This window comes from Schistocerca nitens, chromosome 4 (genome assembly GCF_023898315.1).
Source record: "Schistocerca nitens isolate TAMUIC-IGC-003100 chromosome 4, iqSchNite1.1, whole genome shotgun sequence".
Taxonomy (NCBI): domain Eukaryota; kingdom Metazoa; phylum Arthropoda; class Insecta; order Orthoptera; family Acrididae; genus Schistocerca; species Schistocerca nitens.
The window spans coordinates 401,505,753-401,525,232 of NC_064617.1; the positions used below are offsets into that span (position 1 = coordinate 401,505,753).

The 19,480-nt window shown below is 42.8% G+C and overlaps 1 protein-coding gene across 1 annotated transcript in view; it reads right to left on the minus strand.

The window, feature by feature from the left end:
* The window catches only part of LOC126252850 (carcinine transporter-like), a 123,075-nt gene that overhangs the window by 80,396 nt on the left and 23,199 nt on the right, over window positions 1–19,480 (minus strand). The window contains exon 2 of the mRNA XM_049953801.1: window positions 1,257–1,414. Coding sequence (XP_049809758.1) covers window positions 1,257–1,414 — 158 coding nt within the window. The remainder of the gene's footprint in view (window positions 1–1,256; window positions 1,415–19,480) is intronic.

Below are 19,480 nucleotides of genomic sequence, written 5' to 3' on the forward strand. Positions count from 1 at the left end.
GAGGGAATATTTTATAGATCTAAAAACAAAGTCGTGAAACAACAATTAATGGAATAATCGATTACTGTGATACAATTACCCAACGGCCTTGCCACAGTGGTAACAACGGTTCCCGTCAGATCACCGAAGTTAAGCGGTGTCGGGCTGGGCTAGCACTTGGATGGGCGATCAACCGGTCTGCCAAGCGCTGCTGGCAAGCGTGGTGCACTCAGCCCTTGTGAGGCAAACTGAGGAGCTACTTGATTGAGAAGGAGCGGCTCTGGTCTCGCAAACTGACCTACGGCCGGAAGAGCGGTGTGCTGACCACATGCCCCTCCAAATCCGCATCCAGTGTCGCCTGTGGGTTGAGGATGACACGGCGGTCGGTCGGTGCCGTTGGGTCTTCCAAGGCCTGTTCGGACGGAGTATGATACAACTGAACGATGTGATTCTTAGGTACATTTAAATAAGCGGAAAGGCCAGTTAATCGGTTCTTAATCATAACTGCCCATCCCTACCACATCTGTAAACCACTTTAACAATTGTCCCATTAGAAACAAAACAAACAACGGCAGCACTCATTTTTGAGCCCAGAAATGGTTACCTGCACGTTGTTGCCCGTCAAAGAAGTTGTATTTGTTCTCATATCGACTGAAGTACAAAAAAATGTTCAAATGTGTGTGAAATCTCATGGGACTTAACTGCTAAGTTCATCAGTCCCTAAGCTTACACACTACTTAACCTAAATTATCCTAAGGACAACACACACACACATACACACCCATGCCCGAGGGACGACTCGAACCTCCGCCGGGACCAGCCGCACAGTCCATGGTTGCAGCACCCAAGACCGCTCGGCTAATCTCGCGCGGCGACTGAAGTACAGCAACGTTGACATCACACAGTTTAACCCACAGGGCATAGTCAACGAGGTGCTGCTGGTATTCATCAATCACTTCCCGACCGACTCGTCTCACAATAAATACAGAAAGTGGGTCACCTATACCGTACCGTGGCCAACTCGTACACCTATCTTCGCCATGGTAGAACTCTTATTACCATGCTCTGCTCCTTGCTGCAACAAGCGACTCACCTCTTCTGGCACTTCCCCAATTATTTTAGCGCGACTGTCTTCTCCAAGTGAGCACAAACGAACTAAAATCTTGCTACAGGCTAACTGAGCATAGTGAATGAGAATGGAACATAAGAGCCGATAAACTGAAACGGATGTGTAGGAAATATTTCTGTTTTTCTATTGCGACTCCAGCTTAACTCACCGGTCGCCATGATTGCTTCCCCCATAGGCAAGTGTGCACCCTCAGAGACTGCGGAAAGTACAATGTAGAGCGGAAACACAGAAGCTGATAAGGGGAGCAGTATCTGGGACAACGACGTCGCACTCAGGCCTACCAGATACTGTATCCTTCGTCCAAATCTGAAACAGAAAAAAAGATTTAGAGAAAACAGAGAACAGGGTCGGTTTAAAGCAAAAACGAAACAAGCAACAGCTTGCGGCTCCAAGCTAAAGGCGGCGCTGAAGTGCATGATTCGTATGCAGGGTATATCGCTGTTGGTGATTAGTGGAAGTGCCCGAGGGGAATGGAGGAGGGGGAAGGGTATCAAATGATGAATCGGTTCTGTGGAAAAATGTTCTCGAACCCGCTCTGATCATCTTGATAAAAAAATTTCTTATCAATTCATTGACCATGATAATACGTACTAATTACAGCACCATGAAACCAAGATACCTTATTATTAATTACTTTTTCTACTTAAATCATATGTAATCCTGTTCACTTTATGTGTGGAATAATAATTTCATTGGCTGATAAAATAAAATTATTGTTTTCTGATAGTTTTTAGTATACCTTTTCAAGGTTCAGAGCTCTGTCTCGTAAATTTATCATTACTGTATCGTCTAGTGTGTTGGCCTCCTACTCATGTAAAATGAATTTTCTGTGGAGAAGTTTCCAGCAAGAAAGCTGATCGTCATTATTGATGGCTGATGACAGCTTCTTCTGTGACGCAGTGTCTGGTGATTGTCAAACGTTGTATTCAATAAAACGTATCGGTTAATAGGAAATAGTAATATTGTGGTTCATCGGTATGCTGAGATACCTGCAAGTAACCGTTTATTCTTACTGACTACAGCATGCAAAAATACAGAAAGAAACGTGTCTCTAGCTTAAGACTAAAATTTGAACTCATGTAACCAGTCACCTATTTCCACATTACAGTTTCATTCTCTACCAATGCTGTTTTGTCTGGAATATGTCTTGAGCCAAAGGAACGCAGTTCGAAGGTAAAAATTTAGAACTGCCCACATCAACAACATTAAGATTTTTCTGTACGATATGGCACACATACGTTATTTCGTTTTGTAAAATTTTTAAGCTGTTTATTTTTTAATGTAGAAATGTGTAATCTCTTTAATCACGCATTCAAAGTTACCTTGCTCAACAGCATGTCCTTTCCATAAAGAGGAGACTGATATAAAGGAAATGTGTGTTTCCTTGTAACGAACTTAAATTTCACGTTGCAGGATGCACAAATACCTACTTAACAAGGTTTCTCAAATGAAAAAGTGTTATCAGTATCCTCCACCTCCATTATGAGTAGTCGGTTCGTTAGGTGACCTGCCATGCAAACTGGCTCAACCTCACTGGTATGGCTAAAGGGCAGATACGGCAATAATAACAGCAGGAACGTATGGTGTATAACAAGTGCAGATATTGTTACAAATAGAAAAGCGAATGAGAAAGTACTCTATTTCTGACAACATAGTGATGTAGTTATTCTCAGGTGTTGGATGATGCCAGTGTCAACTGAAATTGTACAAGTTCACAACACCTGGCCATGAGTTATTATTACAGCTGGGAGAAAAAATGAGCCGGTTGATGAAGTGATTACATATATATAAACATACAAACATCTTGTGATATACAATTTTATCGCTAAGCTTTCGTGTTAGGCGGTATCTCAGCTGGTCCGTTTTCTTAAAAATCATAAGAAAAAAGGGTCTTATGAAATGCATTCGCAAACTGCGAATACGACTGTAAAAGGGCTATACGGTTCACTAATAACATATGAAAGTTTGTACCGGACCGCTTTACGCAGGTGGTCGCATTACCCACCTCGGCCATCCGATCACGTTTCCAGGCCCCACCCGAAATTCCATATTTCCGAGTGTCTACGTCCCATAGCGTTCGCATAAAAACTCGTATGATTCCAGTACCGGGATGAATATTGTTTTGCTCGTCATACTGCCTTGATTTGGTATGAAATACTGTAAGGAATTGTCTACATTTTACTGTGTGTATATAGTTCGATGCAATATTCCTTCGGACATGCATGTACGAATCGTATTGCAAAATACTGCCCTAGTGTATTTCATGCCAGTGCAAGTTAATCTGACTAGGAAAACAAAGTCTCTCCCTGCAAGGGAATCACATCATTTGAATGCGAGCACTATGGGACGCAGACAATAGGACAAATGAAATTTGGCTGGCCGGGGTGGTTAAGGAGACAGCCGGCCGGAGTGGCCGAGCGGTTCTAGGCGCTACAGTCTGGAACCACGCTACAGCTCCGGTCGCAGGTTCGAATCCTGCCGCGGGCATGGATGTTCGTGATGTCTTTAGGTTAGTTTGGTTTAAGTAGTTCTACGTTCTAGGGGACTGATGACCTCAGAAGTTAAGTCCCATAGTGCTCAGAGCCATTTGAACCGTTTGAACCATCCGGGGTCGAGTCTCAGTCTGGCACAACTTACCATATGTTACTAGTAAATCACATAGCCGTTTTACAATCGTATTCGCAGCTTACCAATGCATTTCGTAATTCAAGACGCCAACCACCGTCGGCAGTGTCCGTTCCTTCTGACATGTATGCCTGTTCGAAGGAACATAGCATAACAGTATACAGCCACTGTTAAATACAGACACTCCCTTACTGTAAAAAAAGCCTGTATTTCAAAATGTTTGACAGATATGATCAGATCGCAGCTTGACTACTCCATTGTTAGACAAAGGTTGGTGACCAAATATTGGACTTCAAGTATTTAAGACACGGAAGAATACATGTAGCCTTGTGGAAATGTCGCTATCTGACAATAAACTATACCCACTTCTACTCCGGCCGGCAGAAGTGGCCCTGCGGTTCTAGGCGCTGCAGTCTGGAGCCGCGAGACCGCTACGGTCGCAGGTTCGAATCCTGCCTCGGGCATGCATGTGTTTGATGTCCTTAGGTTAGTTAGGTTTAGCTAGTTCTGAGTTCTAGGGGACTAATTACCTCAGACGTTGAGTCCCATAGTGCTCAGAGCCATTTGAACCATTTTTTTAACCACTCCTACTCCCCATTTACCAGGTAATAACTGCTGAAGATACTGATGATTCTAACATTACACTAGCAAAGGTGTCTGAAGAATATGACAAGGGGGGTTTAAAATTGTGGAATTATGGCCAATATATTTCTGTCATCAATAAATGTTTTCAGCAAAACACAAAAATGACTGGCAAATACAAAGTGAGTTTTGTAGGGCAGGTGAATCCGAAATTCGGGGCGTAAGGATTGAAAAGAAAGGGGAAAAAAATCAGATACCGTACCAACATAGTATGACAGTGAGAAAACTGAAACATTAGAATTCCGTATTCTAGGGAACTTCCACCCTACTCACGGGATGTGACTTTCGCCGACTCCCACATTTCTACAACCATGTAGTGGAAATCGTTTTGAATAAAGTGAAGAGAGTCTAGCAATAATTATTGTTGATGGGTACTCTGTTTTCCCTCAAAACTGGCACTGCAGGTACGGTACCTACTCAGGAAATATGTTACACACATTACACTCATTTAAAATAACTCCAAATGATATCATTTTTGACACGAAAATAACTATCGACGAATCACTGAGAAATTTTCAGTGCTTCCTAAAAGACACTGAATACAGATGAGCAACCAAGAATTTCATATTGCTTCGATTCCTGCGTTTATATTGTTATATAAATGTGAGAATTAGTTAGGGTACTATGAAATAAAGATATGAAAACATGATACTGACTGCGCTCTTCTAATTGTCCGCTATATATCTAAATTAATAACGGGATACCTGAGCTTGAAGGACATCAGACGAAAACCGCGACGAGTAACACCTGATAGGAATCATTCTGCCCCTCATTTATTTTCTGTAGAGGGTTTGTCATTTGTCTGACATCAATAGAGCAATAGAAAAAACAAAACTAAGTAACTGACTGCAGGTTACTTGAAAAACATTTCGGACTTATATATAAGGTCATTGATGGCTCAAAATGGTTCAAATGGCTCTGAGCACTATGGGACTTAACATCTGAGGTCATCAGTCCCCTAGAACTTAGAAGTACTTAAATCTAACTAACCTAAGGACATCACACACATCCATGCCCGAGGCAGGAGTCGAACCTGTGACCGTAGCAGTCGTGCCGTACTGGACTGAAGCGCCTAGAACCGCTCGGCCACCGCGGCCGGCTAAGGTCATAGATGAATTACTGGTTGTAGTGACTTTAGTGATGGTAAAGTCTTCAGGGTTCTTGGGCCGTGTCGTACTACTTCCAGACGATCGACGATTCGACCCTTCCTTTGGGGTCTTTTTTAGGATCTTGTGCTATCTGTGGTCATCTGAACACTGTCAAAGACCAGCGTCCCGTCCTGTTATAGAGCGGGGCTTCCCCGTGTTTAAGCTTGAACAGTGGGATTACCGTGTGAAATTGCAGTGGCTACCATAGGTAGGCCTTCTTCCTTGCACAGTAAGTGAAGTTTCCCACGCTAATGCGAAAGAAGTGGATTTATTTGCTGAGATTCTTATGGCTAGCATTGTTGGGCCACCGTCACAGTTTAGGGAACGATCTTTCCAACAATTATGCTCTAGAAGGGTTACTGCTAAGTATTCTTTCTATTGCTATTGGTGAATCACCGTCAGCGGACGGAAGCGAAACGCGCAGAGTAAACGAGGCAGAATGTGAATCAACAATATTATTGTCCACGGAGGTGGCTTCCTGGACGACGATTACATTCCTCACATACAGCGACCACCTATTCACTTTCTTGATCTCGGGGAATCACGAAGCCAAAAGACTAAAGCCACCGTCTCTATAGAAGCTACGTTCGTTCTTAGAATCTTGAATTGCTTCTCTGAATTTTCGTTTATAAATGTTTCTTTAGCCAGCCCGCTTACGTTATTGAAATCAATGACAAGGGCACAGTTATCGTGATGTTCCGCCACAGCAGCTTTCCCACATATTTTCTGCCTCGTGTGATGTCCGTTTTCCTTAATACGTTCCTCAGTCCTTCCTGTTTCGTTGGTATACACTTTGAAGCAGCCACACGCCATTTTCTAGACGCCAGCAGTGTGGAAGTAATCAGTTGCAACCGTTTTGTGTTGGAAATGGTCTTCTACTTCGTTCTTGCTGAAGAAATGGGTGTGTATAATATTCTTGCATATAATTTTGTTCATGCGGTCAGTGACACGAGAAACAAACGGTAGCTAAACTGAATGAGAAGACGGTTCCTCGTCATTCCTATTAGCATAATTAATATTTTGTTCAAAAGCTCTCTCTATGTAAAAACTATGTATGGCCTATCCATGATAGATGACGAATCGTTTCCTTTGACACTAATAGTGAATACGACCAACAAGCCAACTTACTTTTTAGCAAGCCATTTATCTGGAAAACTAACACCTCTATCAGGAAAAAAAGATACTTCAAAATTTTTTTTTAGAAGTTGTACGAATAGTGAAGATATCCGCAAGTATCGTTCTTGTAAGCTTCGATGTGAAATCTTTACTTACTAACACTCCAGAATTAGATATAATGGATACCATAAGCTCGAAAGTTGCACCACATGTTTATGAAATGATTAAATTTAGCATTCAATTGAGCTATTTTAAAAATAGAGGAAAATTTTACGAATAATCTGACGGTGTTCCTATGAGCTCACACTTATCGCCGGTAGCAGCTGACAATTTCATGAAATATTTCGATCAACAGGCATTAAGTAATGCTCCTTTAAAGTCTTCCTGTTTGCTCCACTTCGCAGATGACACGTTCGTTATACAATTCACACCAAAGAAGACCTTGGAGAGTTCTTCAGTTTCGGAACTGAGTTTCACTCCTTTATCAACTTTATCTTGTAGGTTGAGAGCGAGGTCGGCCACCTGTCACTAGATCTGTTGGTGTACCTAACAATACTCTAGGATACAGAGCAAACAGAAAAGCTACTAACACAAATAATAGGTATTTAGATGCCACTTCGCACCATCAACCAACCCAGAAGCAAAGGTGCTGAAAAATTTGTCTTCTCGTGCCTCCGATATCAACAACGACAATAGCCTGGGATAAGAGTTGGATTTTTTAAAGAAGGCAGTTCAGGCCAATGGCTACGATGGACTGTCCGTAAACTGGGCTTTGAAATATTTCACTACTGACCATTAAAATTGCTACACCAAGAATAAATGAAGATGATAAACGAGTATTCATTGGACAAATATATTACACTAGAACTGACATGTGATTACATTTTCACGCAATTTGGGTGCATACATCCTGAGAAATCAGTACCCAGAACAACCACCTCTGGCCATAATAACGGCCTTGATACGCCTGGGCATTGAGTCAAACAGAGCTTGGATGGGGTGTACAGGTACAGCTGCCCATGCAGCTTCAACACGATACCACAGTTCATCAAGAGTAGTGACTGGCGTATTGTGACGATCCAGTTGCTCGGCCAACATTGACCAGACGTTTTCAGTTGGTGAGATATCTGGAGAATGTGCTGGCCAGGGCAGCAGTCGAACATTTTCTGTATCCAGAAAGGCCCGTACAGGACCTGCAACATGCGGTCGTGTATTATCCTGCTGAAATGTAGGGTTTCGCAGGGATCGAATGAAGGGTAGAGCCACGGGTCGTAACACATCTGAAATGTAACGTCCACTGTTCAATGTGCCGTCAATGCGAACAAGAGGTGACCGAGACGTGTAACCAATGGCTCCCCACACCATCACGCCGAGTGATACACCAGTATGGCGATAACGAATACACGCTTCCAATGTGCGTTCACCGCTATGTCGCCAAACACGGATGCGACCATCATGATGCTGTAAACAGAACCTGCATTCATCCGAAAAAATGACGTTTTGCCATTCGTGCACCCAGGTTCGTCGTTGAGTACACCATCGCAGGCCCTCCCGTCTGTGATGCAGCTAGTAATAGCGAATACCCTGTTCAAGAATCACAAGAGGAGGGGGTATACTTGGAAAAGGCCAGGAGATACGGGAAGATTTCAATTAGATTACATCATGTAACTCTGGGATGGACAGGCTCAATGAGTTTCTTGAACATCTTAACTCTTGCCACCCTAATATCAAGTTCACCATGGAACTGGAGAAGAATGGCCAGCTGCCATTTCTGGATGTACTAGTCCAGAGGAAAGCAGATGGATCAATTGGCCACAGTGTGTACCGAAAACCAACACACACTGATTTATATCTGCAGGCCAGCAGCTGTCACCACCCTGCACAGAAGAATGGGATTCTGAAGACTTTGGTCCACAGAGCACATGCCCTGTCAGACCAAGAGAATCTACCTATAGAGATAGAACGTCTCAAAACAGTTTTCTCCAAGAATGGATACACGGACAGACAAATTGAGAGAGCACTCCAACCAGCCACCATACCACAGGTTCCTGAAGAAGACCAAGATGAAACAAAAAAGGTGGCATATCTGCCCTGTGCTGGCTCTATTTCTGCCAGAATCAGTAGGATCCTCCGTAAACACAATATCAAGTGTGTTTTCTGTCCATCCAACAAGATTGGGGGACTGCTGGGGAGTGTCAAAGACGGCCTGGGGTTACGAAAACCAGGGATTTACAATATACCTTGTCAATGTGGCAGTTCCTACATTGGCCAGACGACCAGAACTGTGGAGATCAGATGCAAAGAACATCAGAGGCACACTAGATTAAGACAGGTGACTAAGTCAGCCATTGCGGAACACTGCCTAGAACTAGATCATGCCATGAAGTATGAGGATACCAGGATTCTAGCACAAACACCCAGATTCTGGGACAGTGTTATAAGAGAATCGATAGAAATTAAAATGGCTGACGATCTTATGAACCGTGACACAGGGTACCAGCTAAGTAGAGCCTGGGATCCGGCTCTGGAATTGTTAAAGGAGCAACGGGGCCAGCTGCAACACTGCACAAACAGAAGAACCAGAGACATGGAGATGGAAAACGAGCCCCTGACGGACTGCCAGGAGCACCAGACCGAAGATGGAACACCCAGAAGTGGGACTGGTAGGCGCGGACCGCAGAGGGAACATCCAGAGCCGCAGTGGACGAAAAACGGAGCGGCAACGCTCCATCAGGTCGTGGTGAGCGGGCGCGGACCGCAGGGGGAACGCTTGGTACCCCAGAACGTAGATGAAACCCCCAGGAGCGGGGTTGGTGGGCGCGGACCGCAGAGGGAACACCTAGAACCGCAGCGGACGGAAAACGGAGCAGCAACGCTCCAGCAGGTCGCAGGGAATGGGCACGGTCCACAGAGGAAGCGCCTGCAGCCGTTGGTGGAGGGGGAAGGCCATAGGCATAAATACTGGACCAGGTCCACTCGAGGAGCAGTCTCAGGTCGCACCTGATGAAGGTTACGAGCTACGTGACCGAAATATCGTGCAAGTACGACGCTGATATCCGGCAGAACACCCGACAACCCAAGATGTCATTAGATTACATCATGGTCAGACAGAGATTCCGAAATCAGATACTGGATTGTAAGGCGTACCCAGGAGCAGATATAGACTCAGATCACAATATAGTAGTGATGAAGAGTAGGCTGAAGTTCAAGACATTAGTCAGGAAGAATCAATACGCAAAGAAGTGGGATACGGAAGTACTAAGGAATGACGAGATACGTTTGAAGTTCTCTAACGCTATGGATACAGCAGTAAGAAATAGCGCAGTAAGCAGTACAGTTGAAGAGGAATGGACATCTCTAAAAAGGGCCATCACAGAAGTTGGAAAGGAAAACATAGGTACAAAGAAGGTAGCTGCGAAGAAACCATGGGTAACAGAAGAAATACTTCAGTTGATTGATGAAAGGAGGAAGTACAAATATGTTCCGGGAAAATCAGGAATACAGAAATACAAGTCGCTGAGGAATGAAATAAATAGGAAGTGCAGGGAAGCTAAGACGAAATGGCTGCAGGAACAATGTGAAGACATCGAAAAAGATATGATTGTCGGAAGGACAGACTCAGCATACAGGAAAGTCAAAACAACCTTTGGTGACATTAAAAGCAACGGTGGTAACATTAAGAGTGCAACGGGAATTCCACTGTTAAATGCAGAGGAGAGAGCAGATAGGTGGAAAGAATACATTGAAAGCCTCTATGAGGGTGAAGATTTGTCTGATGTGATAGAAGAAGAAACAGGAGTCGATTTAGAAGAGATAGGGGATCCAGTATTAGAATCGGAATTTAAAAGAGCTTTGGAGGACTTACGGTCAAATAAGACAGAAGGGATAGATAACATTCCATCGGAATTTCTAAAATCATTGGGGGAAGTGGCAACAAAACGACTATTCACGTTGGTGTGTAGAATATATGAGTCTGGCGATATACCATCTGACTTTCGGGAAAGCATCATCCACACAATTCCGAAGACGGCAAGAGCTGACAAGTGCGAGAATTATCGCACAATCAGCTTAACAGCTCATGCATCGAAGCTGCTTACAAGAATAATATACAGAAGAATGGAAAAGAAAATTGAGAATGCGCTAGGTGACGATCAGTTTGGCTTTAGGAAAAGTAAAGGGACGAGAGAGGCAATTCTGACGTTACGGCTAATAATGGAAGCAAGGCTAAAGAAAAATCAAGACACTTTCATAGGATTTGTCGACCTGGAAAAAGCGTTCGACAATATAAAATGGTGCAAGCTGTTCGATATTCTGAAAAAAGTAGGGGTAAGCTATAGGGAGAGACGGGTCACATACAATATGTACAACAACCAAAAGGGAATAATAAGAGTGGACGATCAAGAACGAAGTGCTCGTATTAAGAAGGGTGTAAAACAAGGCTGTAGCCTTTCGCCCCTACTCTTCAATCTGTACATCGAGGAAGCAATGATGGAAATAAAAGAAAGGTTCAGGAGTGGAATTAAAATACAAGGTGAAAGGATATCAGTGATACGATTCGCTGATGACATTGCTATCCTGAGTGAAAGTGAAGAAGAATTAAATGATCTGCTGAACGAAATGAACAGTCTAATGAGTACACAGTATGGTTTGAGAGTAAATCGGAGAAAGACGAAGGTAATGAGAAGTAGTAGAAATGAGAACAGCGAGAAACTTAACATCAGGATTGATGGTCACGAAGTCAATGAAGTTAAGGAATTCTGCTACCTACGCAGTAAAATAACCAATGACGGACGGAGCAAGGAGGACATCAAAAGCAGACTCGCTATGGCAAAAAAGGCATTTCTGGCCAAGAGAAGTCTACTAATATCAAATACCGGCCTTAATTTGAGGAAGAAATTTCTGAGAATGTACGTCTGGAGTGAAACATGGACTGTGGGAAAACCGGAACAGAAGAGAATCGAAGCATTTGAGATTTGGTGCTATAGACGAATGTTGAAAATTAGGTGGACTGATAAGGTAAGGAATGAGGAGGTTCCACGCAGAATCGGTGAGGAAAGGAATATGTGGAAAACACTGATAAGGAGAAGGGACAAAATGGTTCAAATGGCTCTGAGCACTATGGGACTCAACTGCTGTCATTAGTCCCCTAGAACTTAGAACTAGTTAAACCTAACTAACCTAACGACATCACACACATCCATGCCCGAGGCAGGATTCGAACCTGCGACCGTAGCGGTCTCGCGGCTCCAGACTGCAGCGCCAGAACCGCGCGGCCACTTCGGCCGGCGAGAAGGGACAGGATGATAGGACATCTGCTAAGACATGAGGGAATGACTTCCATGGTACTATAAGGAGCTGTAGAGGGCAAAAACTGTAGAGGAAGACAGAGATTGGAATACGTCAAACAAATAATTGAGGACGTAGGTTGCAAGTGCTATTCTGAGATGAAGAGGTTAGCACAGGAAAGGAATTCGTGGCGGGTCGTATCAAACCAGTCAGTAGACTGGTGACCAAAAAAAGAGAAAAAAAAGTGTAATAGGCTGCCGGAAAACAATTTAGTACCCTTGGAAAGACGACATAGATTTCGATCCGATGATGGCCTATGCCATCTTGAGATAGTAGATGTACTGATAATGATTTCCACATCATCCGACACCACATAGTGTAGAGGCATACCCACAAGAGCGCCATCTGTGTCTAAACTTTAACGGGTAATACTCACAGCCAGAAGGCTCCGTGTGGTTCAGACTAGTGAAGCAAGCAGGCAACCACTCCACAGGGACGAACTTGTGCTTCCTACTGTGGTGTCACCGCTAGACACCACACTTGCTAGGTGGTAACTTAAATCGGCCGCGGTCCTGTAGTACATGTCGGACCCGCGTGTCGCCACTGTGTACTCGCAATCCTAGCGCCACCACATGGCAGGTCACAAGACACGGACTTGACCTCGCCCAGTTGTACGGACGACATAGCTTGCGACTAGACCTACCAAGTATTCCTCTCATTTGCCGAGAGACAGATTAAATAGCCTTCAGCTAGTCCATCGCTACTACCTAGCAAGGCGCCATGTGTATCATTGCTAATCGCTTACTACTATGCAAGAGATGTATTTCAACAAGAACAAGACTACATTAAAGTTAAGTATATTAAAATCTCTCTTCTTTTCTTTATAGTTTTCATCCAGTCTCCTGTTTCAGAATTTACGCCCGTCTGCGTTAGTTTCGCGTGCACCTAGCCACTCATTGTGTCGAGACCTTAGGGAATCGACACAACACCTACAGCCAGCTGAACGAGTTTGAAAGGGGTCAAACTGAGGCCTTCAGAGTGGCGGGATGGATCCTTCGGAGAAGTGCCACACAGTTTGGACGTTCTGCGTCAGTGGCGTAACGATGCTGGTATCAGTGGTCACCTGAACATTCTCACACCCGTAGACGAGGTTCTGGATGACCGCATAGCACAAACGCCCGCCGGGATCGTCGTATTGCAAGGGCAGCAGTGGCAGATTGTACAGCTACCACAGCACAGATAAGAGGGCTTGTGAGTCTAGACGTGTCAACACGAGCTGTGTGAACCGGTTATTAGCAGTGGGAATACGGTCACGCACACCTCTAGCCCGTCTACCACTTACGCAACAGCATCGATGTTTATGGCTCGACTGCTGCCGTTAGAGGATCACTTGTAAGATGGAGTGGCACACTTTGATCTTCAGCGAAGAAAGCAGATTCTGCCTGCTCGCATGTGATGGTGTTTGCGTGTACGATGTAGACCAGAGGAACGCTATCTAGTGGAATGCGTTCATCCAAGACACACTGTCCCCACCGCAGGCCTTATGGTCTGGGATGCGATAAGCTAGAACACTCGTTCACCAATGGTGTTACTGGAGGGGACACGAACCAGCTCTCGGTGCGTGCAGAATGCTGTTAGACCTGTTCTTTTGCCGTTCTTGCAACAGGGTAGTTATGTGTTGTTCCAGCAGAATAATGCCTGCCCACACACTTCCTGTGAAAGTCAATGTACTCTGCATGACGTGCACCAACTTCCCTGGCCAGTACCATCTCTGGAGTTGTCTTCAATCGAGCACGTGTAGGATGTGATGGCACTGCAGGTGACTCATGCGATTCGTCAGTTAACAACTTTTACAGAACTACGTGAACTGGTTGTAAGGTGTCAGGCAAATCCAACACCTTCCATGAAAACCCTGACATGCTAGCAAATCCCGCAATATGCCACATAGCTCCGAATAAATCCTGACATTATATTAACCAAAGTAATACGATCAATGAGTGTCAAATGGAATACCACAGACTAACACAAAAACACCTAAATTCATGTCATACCTTCCCACCGTGAAACAGATGCAGTTCCGAGGGGAGAAACGAGAACAGAAGCCGACAGCAGAGCCGTCTAGGCTAGAAGGCCCTGCGATAAGAGTGGGACAATGGGACACCCACATCGCCGGCCGACTGCTGGGAGGTCCATCCACCAGCCCATGTTAAAAGATAGAGCCCTCCAGAAGAACAGTATAGATCTTGCGATAACACTAAAAGGGCCACACCAGCTGAAAGTTTTAGTGTGAGACTATACACGTCTCTGTTACATAGCAAACATTAAAAACATTGCCCCACCATGAAAAGTATAACGTTTCTTATTGGATAGACATAATTTTTGCAGGCGGAGCTTAAGGTTAACATTGAGACACTGATTGGTCAATTGAAAACACAACCAGATACCTTTTTCTTAATCCAACTTCCGTAAACGGTAGTAAGCATAAGTTCATAAGAGTTGCTACCAAGACAGCGAGGTGTGTGGAGCTGTGCCAACCACCGCCCCTGACGCTGCCTAACCACCGACAAGGTAATGAACACACACGATGCCGCATAAGAGTGCATAAGGCTTCACTCAGAAATGCAGAAGTCTCATCTGTTACATCCCTTTTTTATGTAATACTAGTGTTGATCGTCAATTAAACTTTGTGGTATTCACATTTGATACTTGAAGTTAATATCTGAAACGCGATGATTTTTCTGTTATATAATTATTGAGAAGCCACATCAGCCACTGTTATTTATGACAAGTTAAATAAGTAATTAAAGATAATTGAAGGTCACTGTAGACCATTTTAATAGTTTTCTCTTTTATGAAACTTAATTTAAACCTAGATAGGTCATCCTTCTATCCATTACAGAACTTGTAAACCCATTCAGGGAATATTCGTTCGCATTTTTGTTGAACGCAGTTGGTTTTTATCATCCTGTATTAAAATTTTTCCTTTTATCAATAGTACAATTTATAAACAATGTTTTGTGAGTAGAATAAAAATTCCAATGGTAAACTTAACTGCTTTTTCGACGTTATTTTTCCAGCTAACTAAAAATAGGAAAGCCTTGAACCCCTCCCACTAAATTTAATTAGTATTAACATTCTTTTATAGGGAGTGCAGTGGAGTTGATGCTGAAATCATTAAGTATTTGATTATATCATTACTAGTCTCACTGAACTCTTCTGAACTCTACATGTCATGTGTGGTTTGGCGTCTCATTACCAGCAACAGGTCCCAGGTTCAAACTAGTCAATTCCATAAAAAACATGCTCAGAGCGTCGTTGCGCGCAGGTGGTAGGGAGACACGACTTAGAACAAACAGACACCACACAGAATGTTAGAAGGTTGGACTGGCGTGGCGTAACGTATCCCAGGACAGTATTCGCCCTCTGTAGGATCGAGTGGATGCCAGACTCAGTACCTGCATTGCCGCTCGTGAAGGCTACACCATATACTAGTATGGGTGTTTCAGCATGGCTTGATATCTGATACCTCTCACCCGTTTGAGATAGTGATCTGTAAATGCAATCATATCATGTACTCCATATTCACTATTGAAACAATAAAGTTTGAGTGAATTGGAAACCTCTAAATGGGTGCACTAAAATTTTTTCGGCGGTCCATGATGCTAAACGGAAAAAGTTCTTTATCTGTTGAGTTACAGTTTGTTTCTCAGGTCACTGATCGCATAAGCAGAATTCTTATAGAGACCCCTTTCTTCAGTAAAAACAAAACTGAAGACTTTTTCCAGTCATTAAACTGATGCACCAGATTACCTCCACATTGCGGGCGTCTATAAAATTATGTGTGCCTGCTGCAAGTTGTGTACAGGCGGAAGGTAAAGGACTCTTAAAGAATATGTTAAGGAACACGAAAGTCATACGTTGCTGTAATAAACGTGAAACCTGCAGCAGCGGAAATCAAGAGAACTGTGGCGTTGACACCGATTTTAATAACGTACAAGTGGTGGCGGAGGAAACCAGAGGTTATAGAGGAAAATACCGAGAAAGCGTATTAAATTTCTACATGCTTCAAGCGGCTTGTAGGAGAGCAGCATACTCACGCCTTATAAAATTCACATCAGTCTTTCCATTGTGTGCCAGCCTAGTCCGCTGTAACTAGCTCTGACGTCATAAATATTGCGCAATATTTTAAAATGAATTAAATAACCTGAAACGTTTCTAGCATGTCAGGAGTAATACAAAATCAATATGTGTTGGATATCAGTTCAATAGCTTTAATATCAGTTCAACAACTTTAACCATTTTCGAAATTTGGATGTTTTCTGTAAAAATCATTGGCGCAACAGAAAAGAGCTAGAAACTTAAAAATTTATATTTAGATTCCTTTTGCATAATAATTTAGTAGAAACAGTTTTCTGGATCTCACAAATAAAAATTTTAGTTGAAATTCATGATTTTCTGGTTTTTGTCTTAGAAATTAAGGAAGCAAGATAGATTAAGTAGACGAATAAATAAAGCTAGGATGTTTAAATTTAAGTAGAAGGGAGATCCGCTATAATCATAAAAATGTGAGAAGTTTCAATAGAATAACTATAAAACTATAGCTATAGCGTATCTCCAAAGAGCAAGTTCAGAGCTCGTCTACTGCGTGTAGTGTAATTAAATTAATTCTCTCGTCCAAAATATTTGACTTAGCCATGTCAGACTTTTATTATGATTACTTACTTGTGTGCTGATTCCACAATTAAATTGAAAGCTTCATCGGCCATCAGTAAAGGAAGCAATGATTTATTCGATAACTTAAAGTGGTGCATTACTAGCCCAGCGGCTAGTCGGGAGAGCAGATTTGATCAGGCGTTCCCTTAGCTGTCCGCACCGCGGCTTTATATGTAAGAACGCTGCGCGAGAAAAAGGAAGGCCCCAGTTCTCTCCAGACGCTGATTAGCGCACCACCTGCGCCGGGAGTCGCGTCACGTCGGTATCGTTGATATAAACAGCCTCGGATGCAGTAATAAGTTACTCAGGATACATGTAACCATGAAATGGTTTTCGAGTGAAGTGTTAATTTTGGGATGACGTTAATGATCTATCTTTAGTTTGCGTATGTCGTATTTTCATGTGCCGCCGCAGGACAGACATTCTACCATTATTAGTGTGGCGTTTGATGAACATTATCATCAAAATATGGCGAGCATTCACTTAAACATTTAATTTGAACAGTTATAGTTGCATCAGTGCATTAGAGTCTGATTTGCTCTGGTAGTTGGATTGTGTGGATACTTTTTGGTTTGTGACTTTCAGAATATATTAACATTTTAGAGAGAATGGTTTTTGATTATGAATCCCAGACAATCTCCTAATTCCTCAGAGCTATAAGCTGTAGCTATAAATGTATTTCTCAGATGAAGTGGGCACTAGGAATTCTAATTACAGGCTTCACGTTTTGCTAATCACTTTCTGGTTGCCAATATTGTAGTTAGAGAGCCAGTGTTGAGAACGGCAAACAACAGCATTAAATAAATAATAGGAACATTTAACAATTATTCCACGCACCGCCCCACATATGGTGCATCGGCCGGGAAAGAAACTGAGTAAAAGTGAAAGTGATTTTTAAATATTCGGATTCGGGAGTGAAATGCGACACTCAACTGAGTAATAGAACAGTGATAGTGTTACGTGTGCATGTGGACGACGCAATTGGATTAACAACGCATCTGGATTGACGGAGTTGGCACTGAGTCTAGCGGCGCTGCCGGCATCGCAAGATGCCAGTTTCGCCTCACCGCAGTTGTCCGCCAGAGCAACCGGAGCTGCGCCTGCAGTTGCGGGCCACGCAAACACACAGCAGCCATAGAAGTGCCGTCTGCAGTTCAACGCGCTGCGTCGCATCAGTAATCCTGGTACGCCGCGCCGGCAACGCCATACGTCGTGCAGAAGGAACTAAGTTAAGTGAAAAGCTGTTAAAATTTTTACTAACCTGCACTAAAAGACTGTCGGCGATGGAACCGCCAGAAGAAACTGAGGTTAAACTCAAATCAGAACCTATGTCTGTTGAGGGAACTGTAAATCGAGACAACGGTTCAAGTGTAAATATGCCTGAAAATAGTAATGTTAAAGCGAAATATGAAGTATTGTCTCCTGAGAGTAGTGTGAAAAGGGGGCAATGATTCAATAATAGAGACCCCTGTAGTAAAGGAGAAATCAGAAATTGTTAATATATTGGATGATAGTTTAAACGAAACAGTCATCAGAGGTGGTAGAGTTTAAAAAGGATAAGTTAAATATGACTGATCAATCAGATGTTTCATTTCGTTTTGATGATTCTGGTATTGGAGCTAGTTTTTCGTCACCTGAGTGTGATAAAAAAACCAGCTAGTGAGCAACCCAAAGATACTGGGGCTATTGATTTAAATGTTATATTACAAGCAATAGCTACCAGTAATGCTAAAATGACAGCTGAATTATAGTCAGCAATAACTGAGGTCAAAAGCAGTAATGCTGAATTAAAGTATGAGATTGTGGCCAGCCAAACTAATTTTAATAAACGATTGGAGGTAATGGACAATACCTTCAAGGCTGGTTGCAATAAGTTGAAAGAGGATCTGGACAGTTTGAATTATAAAATTGATTACAATCATGAGGATATTAAGAAAAAGGTTGCTCAACAATTTTCTGAAATGTATAAAACAGTAAAATCCGAAGTTGCTGAGGTTTGCAAAGACTTCCAAATGGAAGATGCGAAGCTGGAGCACAAGTTAACAGAAAAGATCGAGGCGGAATCTGAACTGTGCTCACATAGGTTTAAGGATGTTAATATTAAAGTAAACATATGTCAAGCAGAAGTAGATGCAATCAAAACTGATACTACTCATATTGTGCAAAGAGTAGATAATGTTGAAATGAGAGTAGAAAATATTAGTACTAACATTGCTAACATTGAGAGTAAAGTAGCTTCAGTAACTTCTGGTAATGGTAGTATAAAACAAGTTGTGGCTGCAAACGCCGCATTTATCGGATGTCGGCAGTTCTTGTGGTTCGATCCAGATACAAATATCCACCCGCTAGATTTCTGGAACGATTTTGAAGATGTGATTCCACCAACTTGGTCTGAACGAGAGAAAATCTCATTTATTAGAAGCCATTTAGCAGGTGACGCCATGCGTTGGTCAGCTGATGTTATGATGAAGTGTAAAACATTAGCGGAATTTAAAACAGCTTTCATTAATGAATATTGGTCTAGCAATAAGCAAAATGAAGTGCTGAGGGAATTTTGGAGTGGAAAATGCTTCAATGCAGGCAATTAATCAAATAAAGAGTTTGCTAGGTCATGGATTTCACGTTTGTCACATTTGGCGGAAAAGCTGAAACCTGAAATGATAATACTAGGTCTTGAAGCCAAACTGCCGTGGTATTGGCAAATAGAATTATATCTGCCCCTAGAGACAATCTTGATCGTTTCATTGAGTATTTGGAACGTGTAGAGCGTGTTGCTGCCAATGAGGAGCAAGCACGTAATAACAGAAATGGTAATAACACTGGTAGTAATTTTAAGAACGAG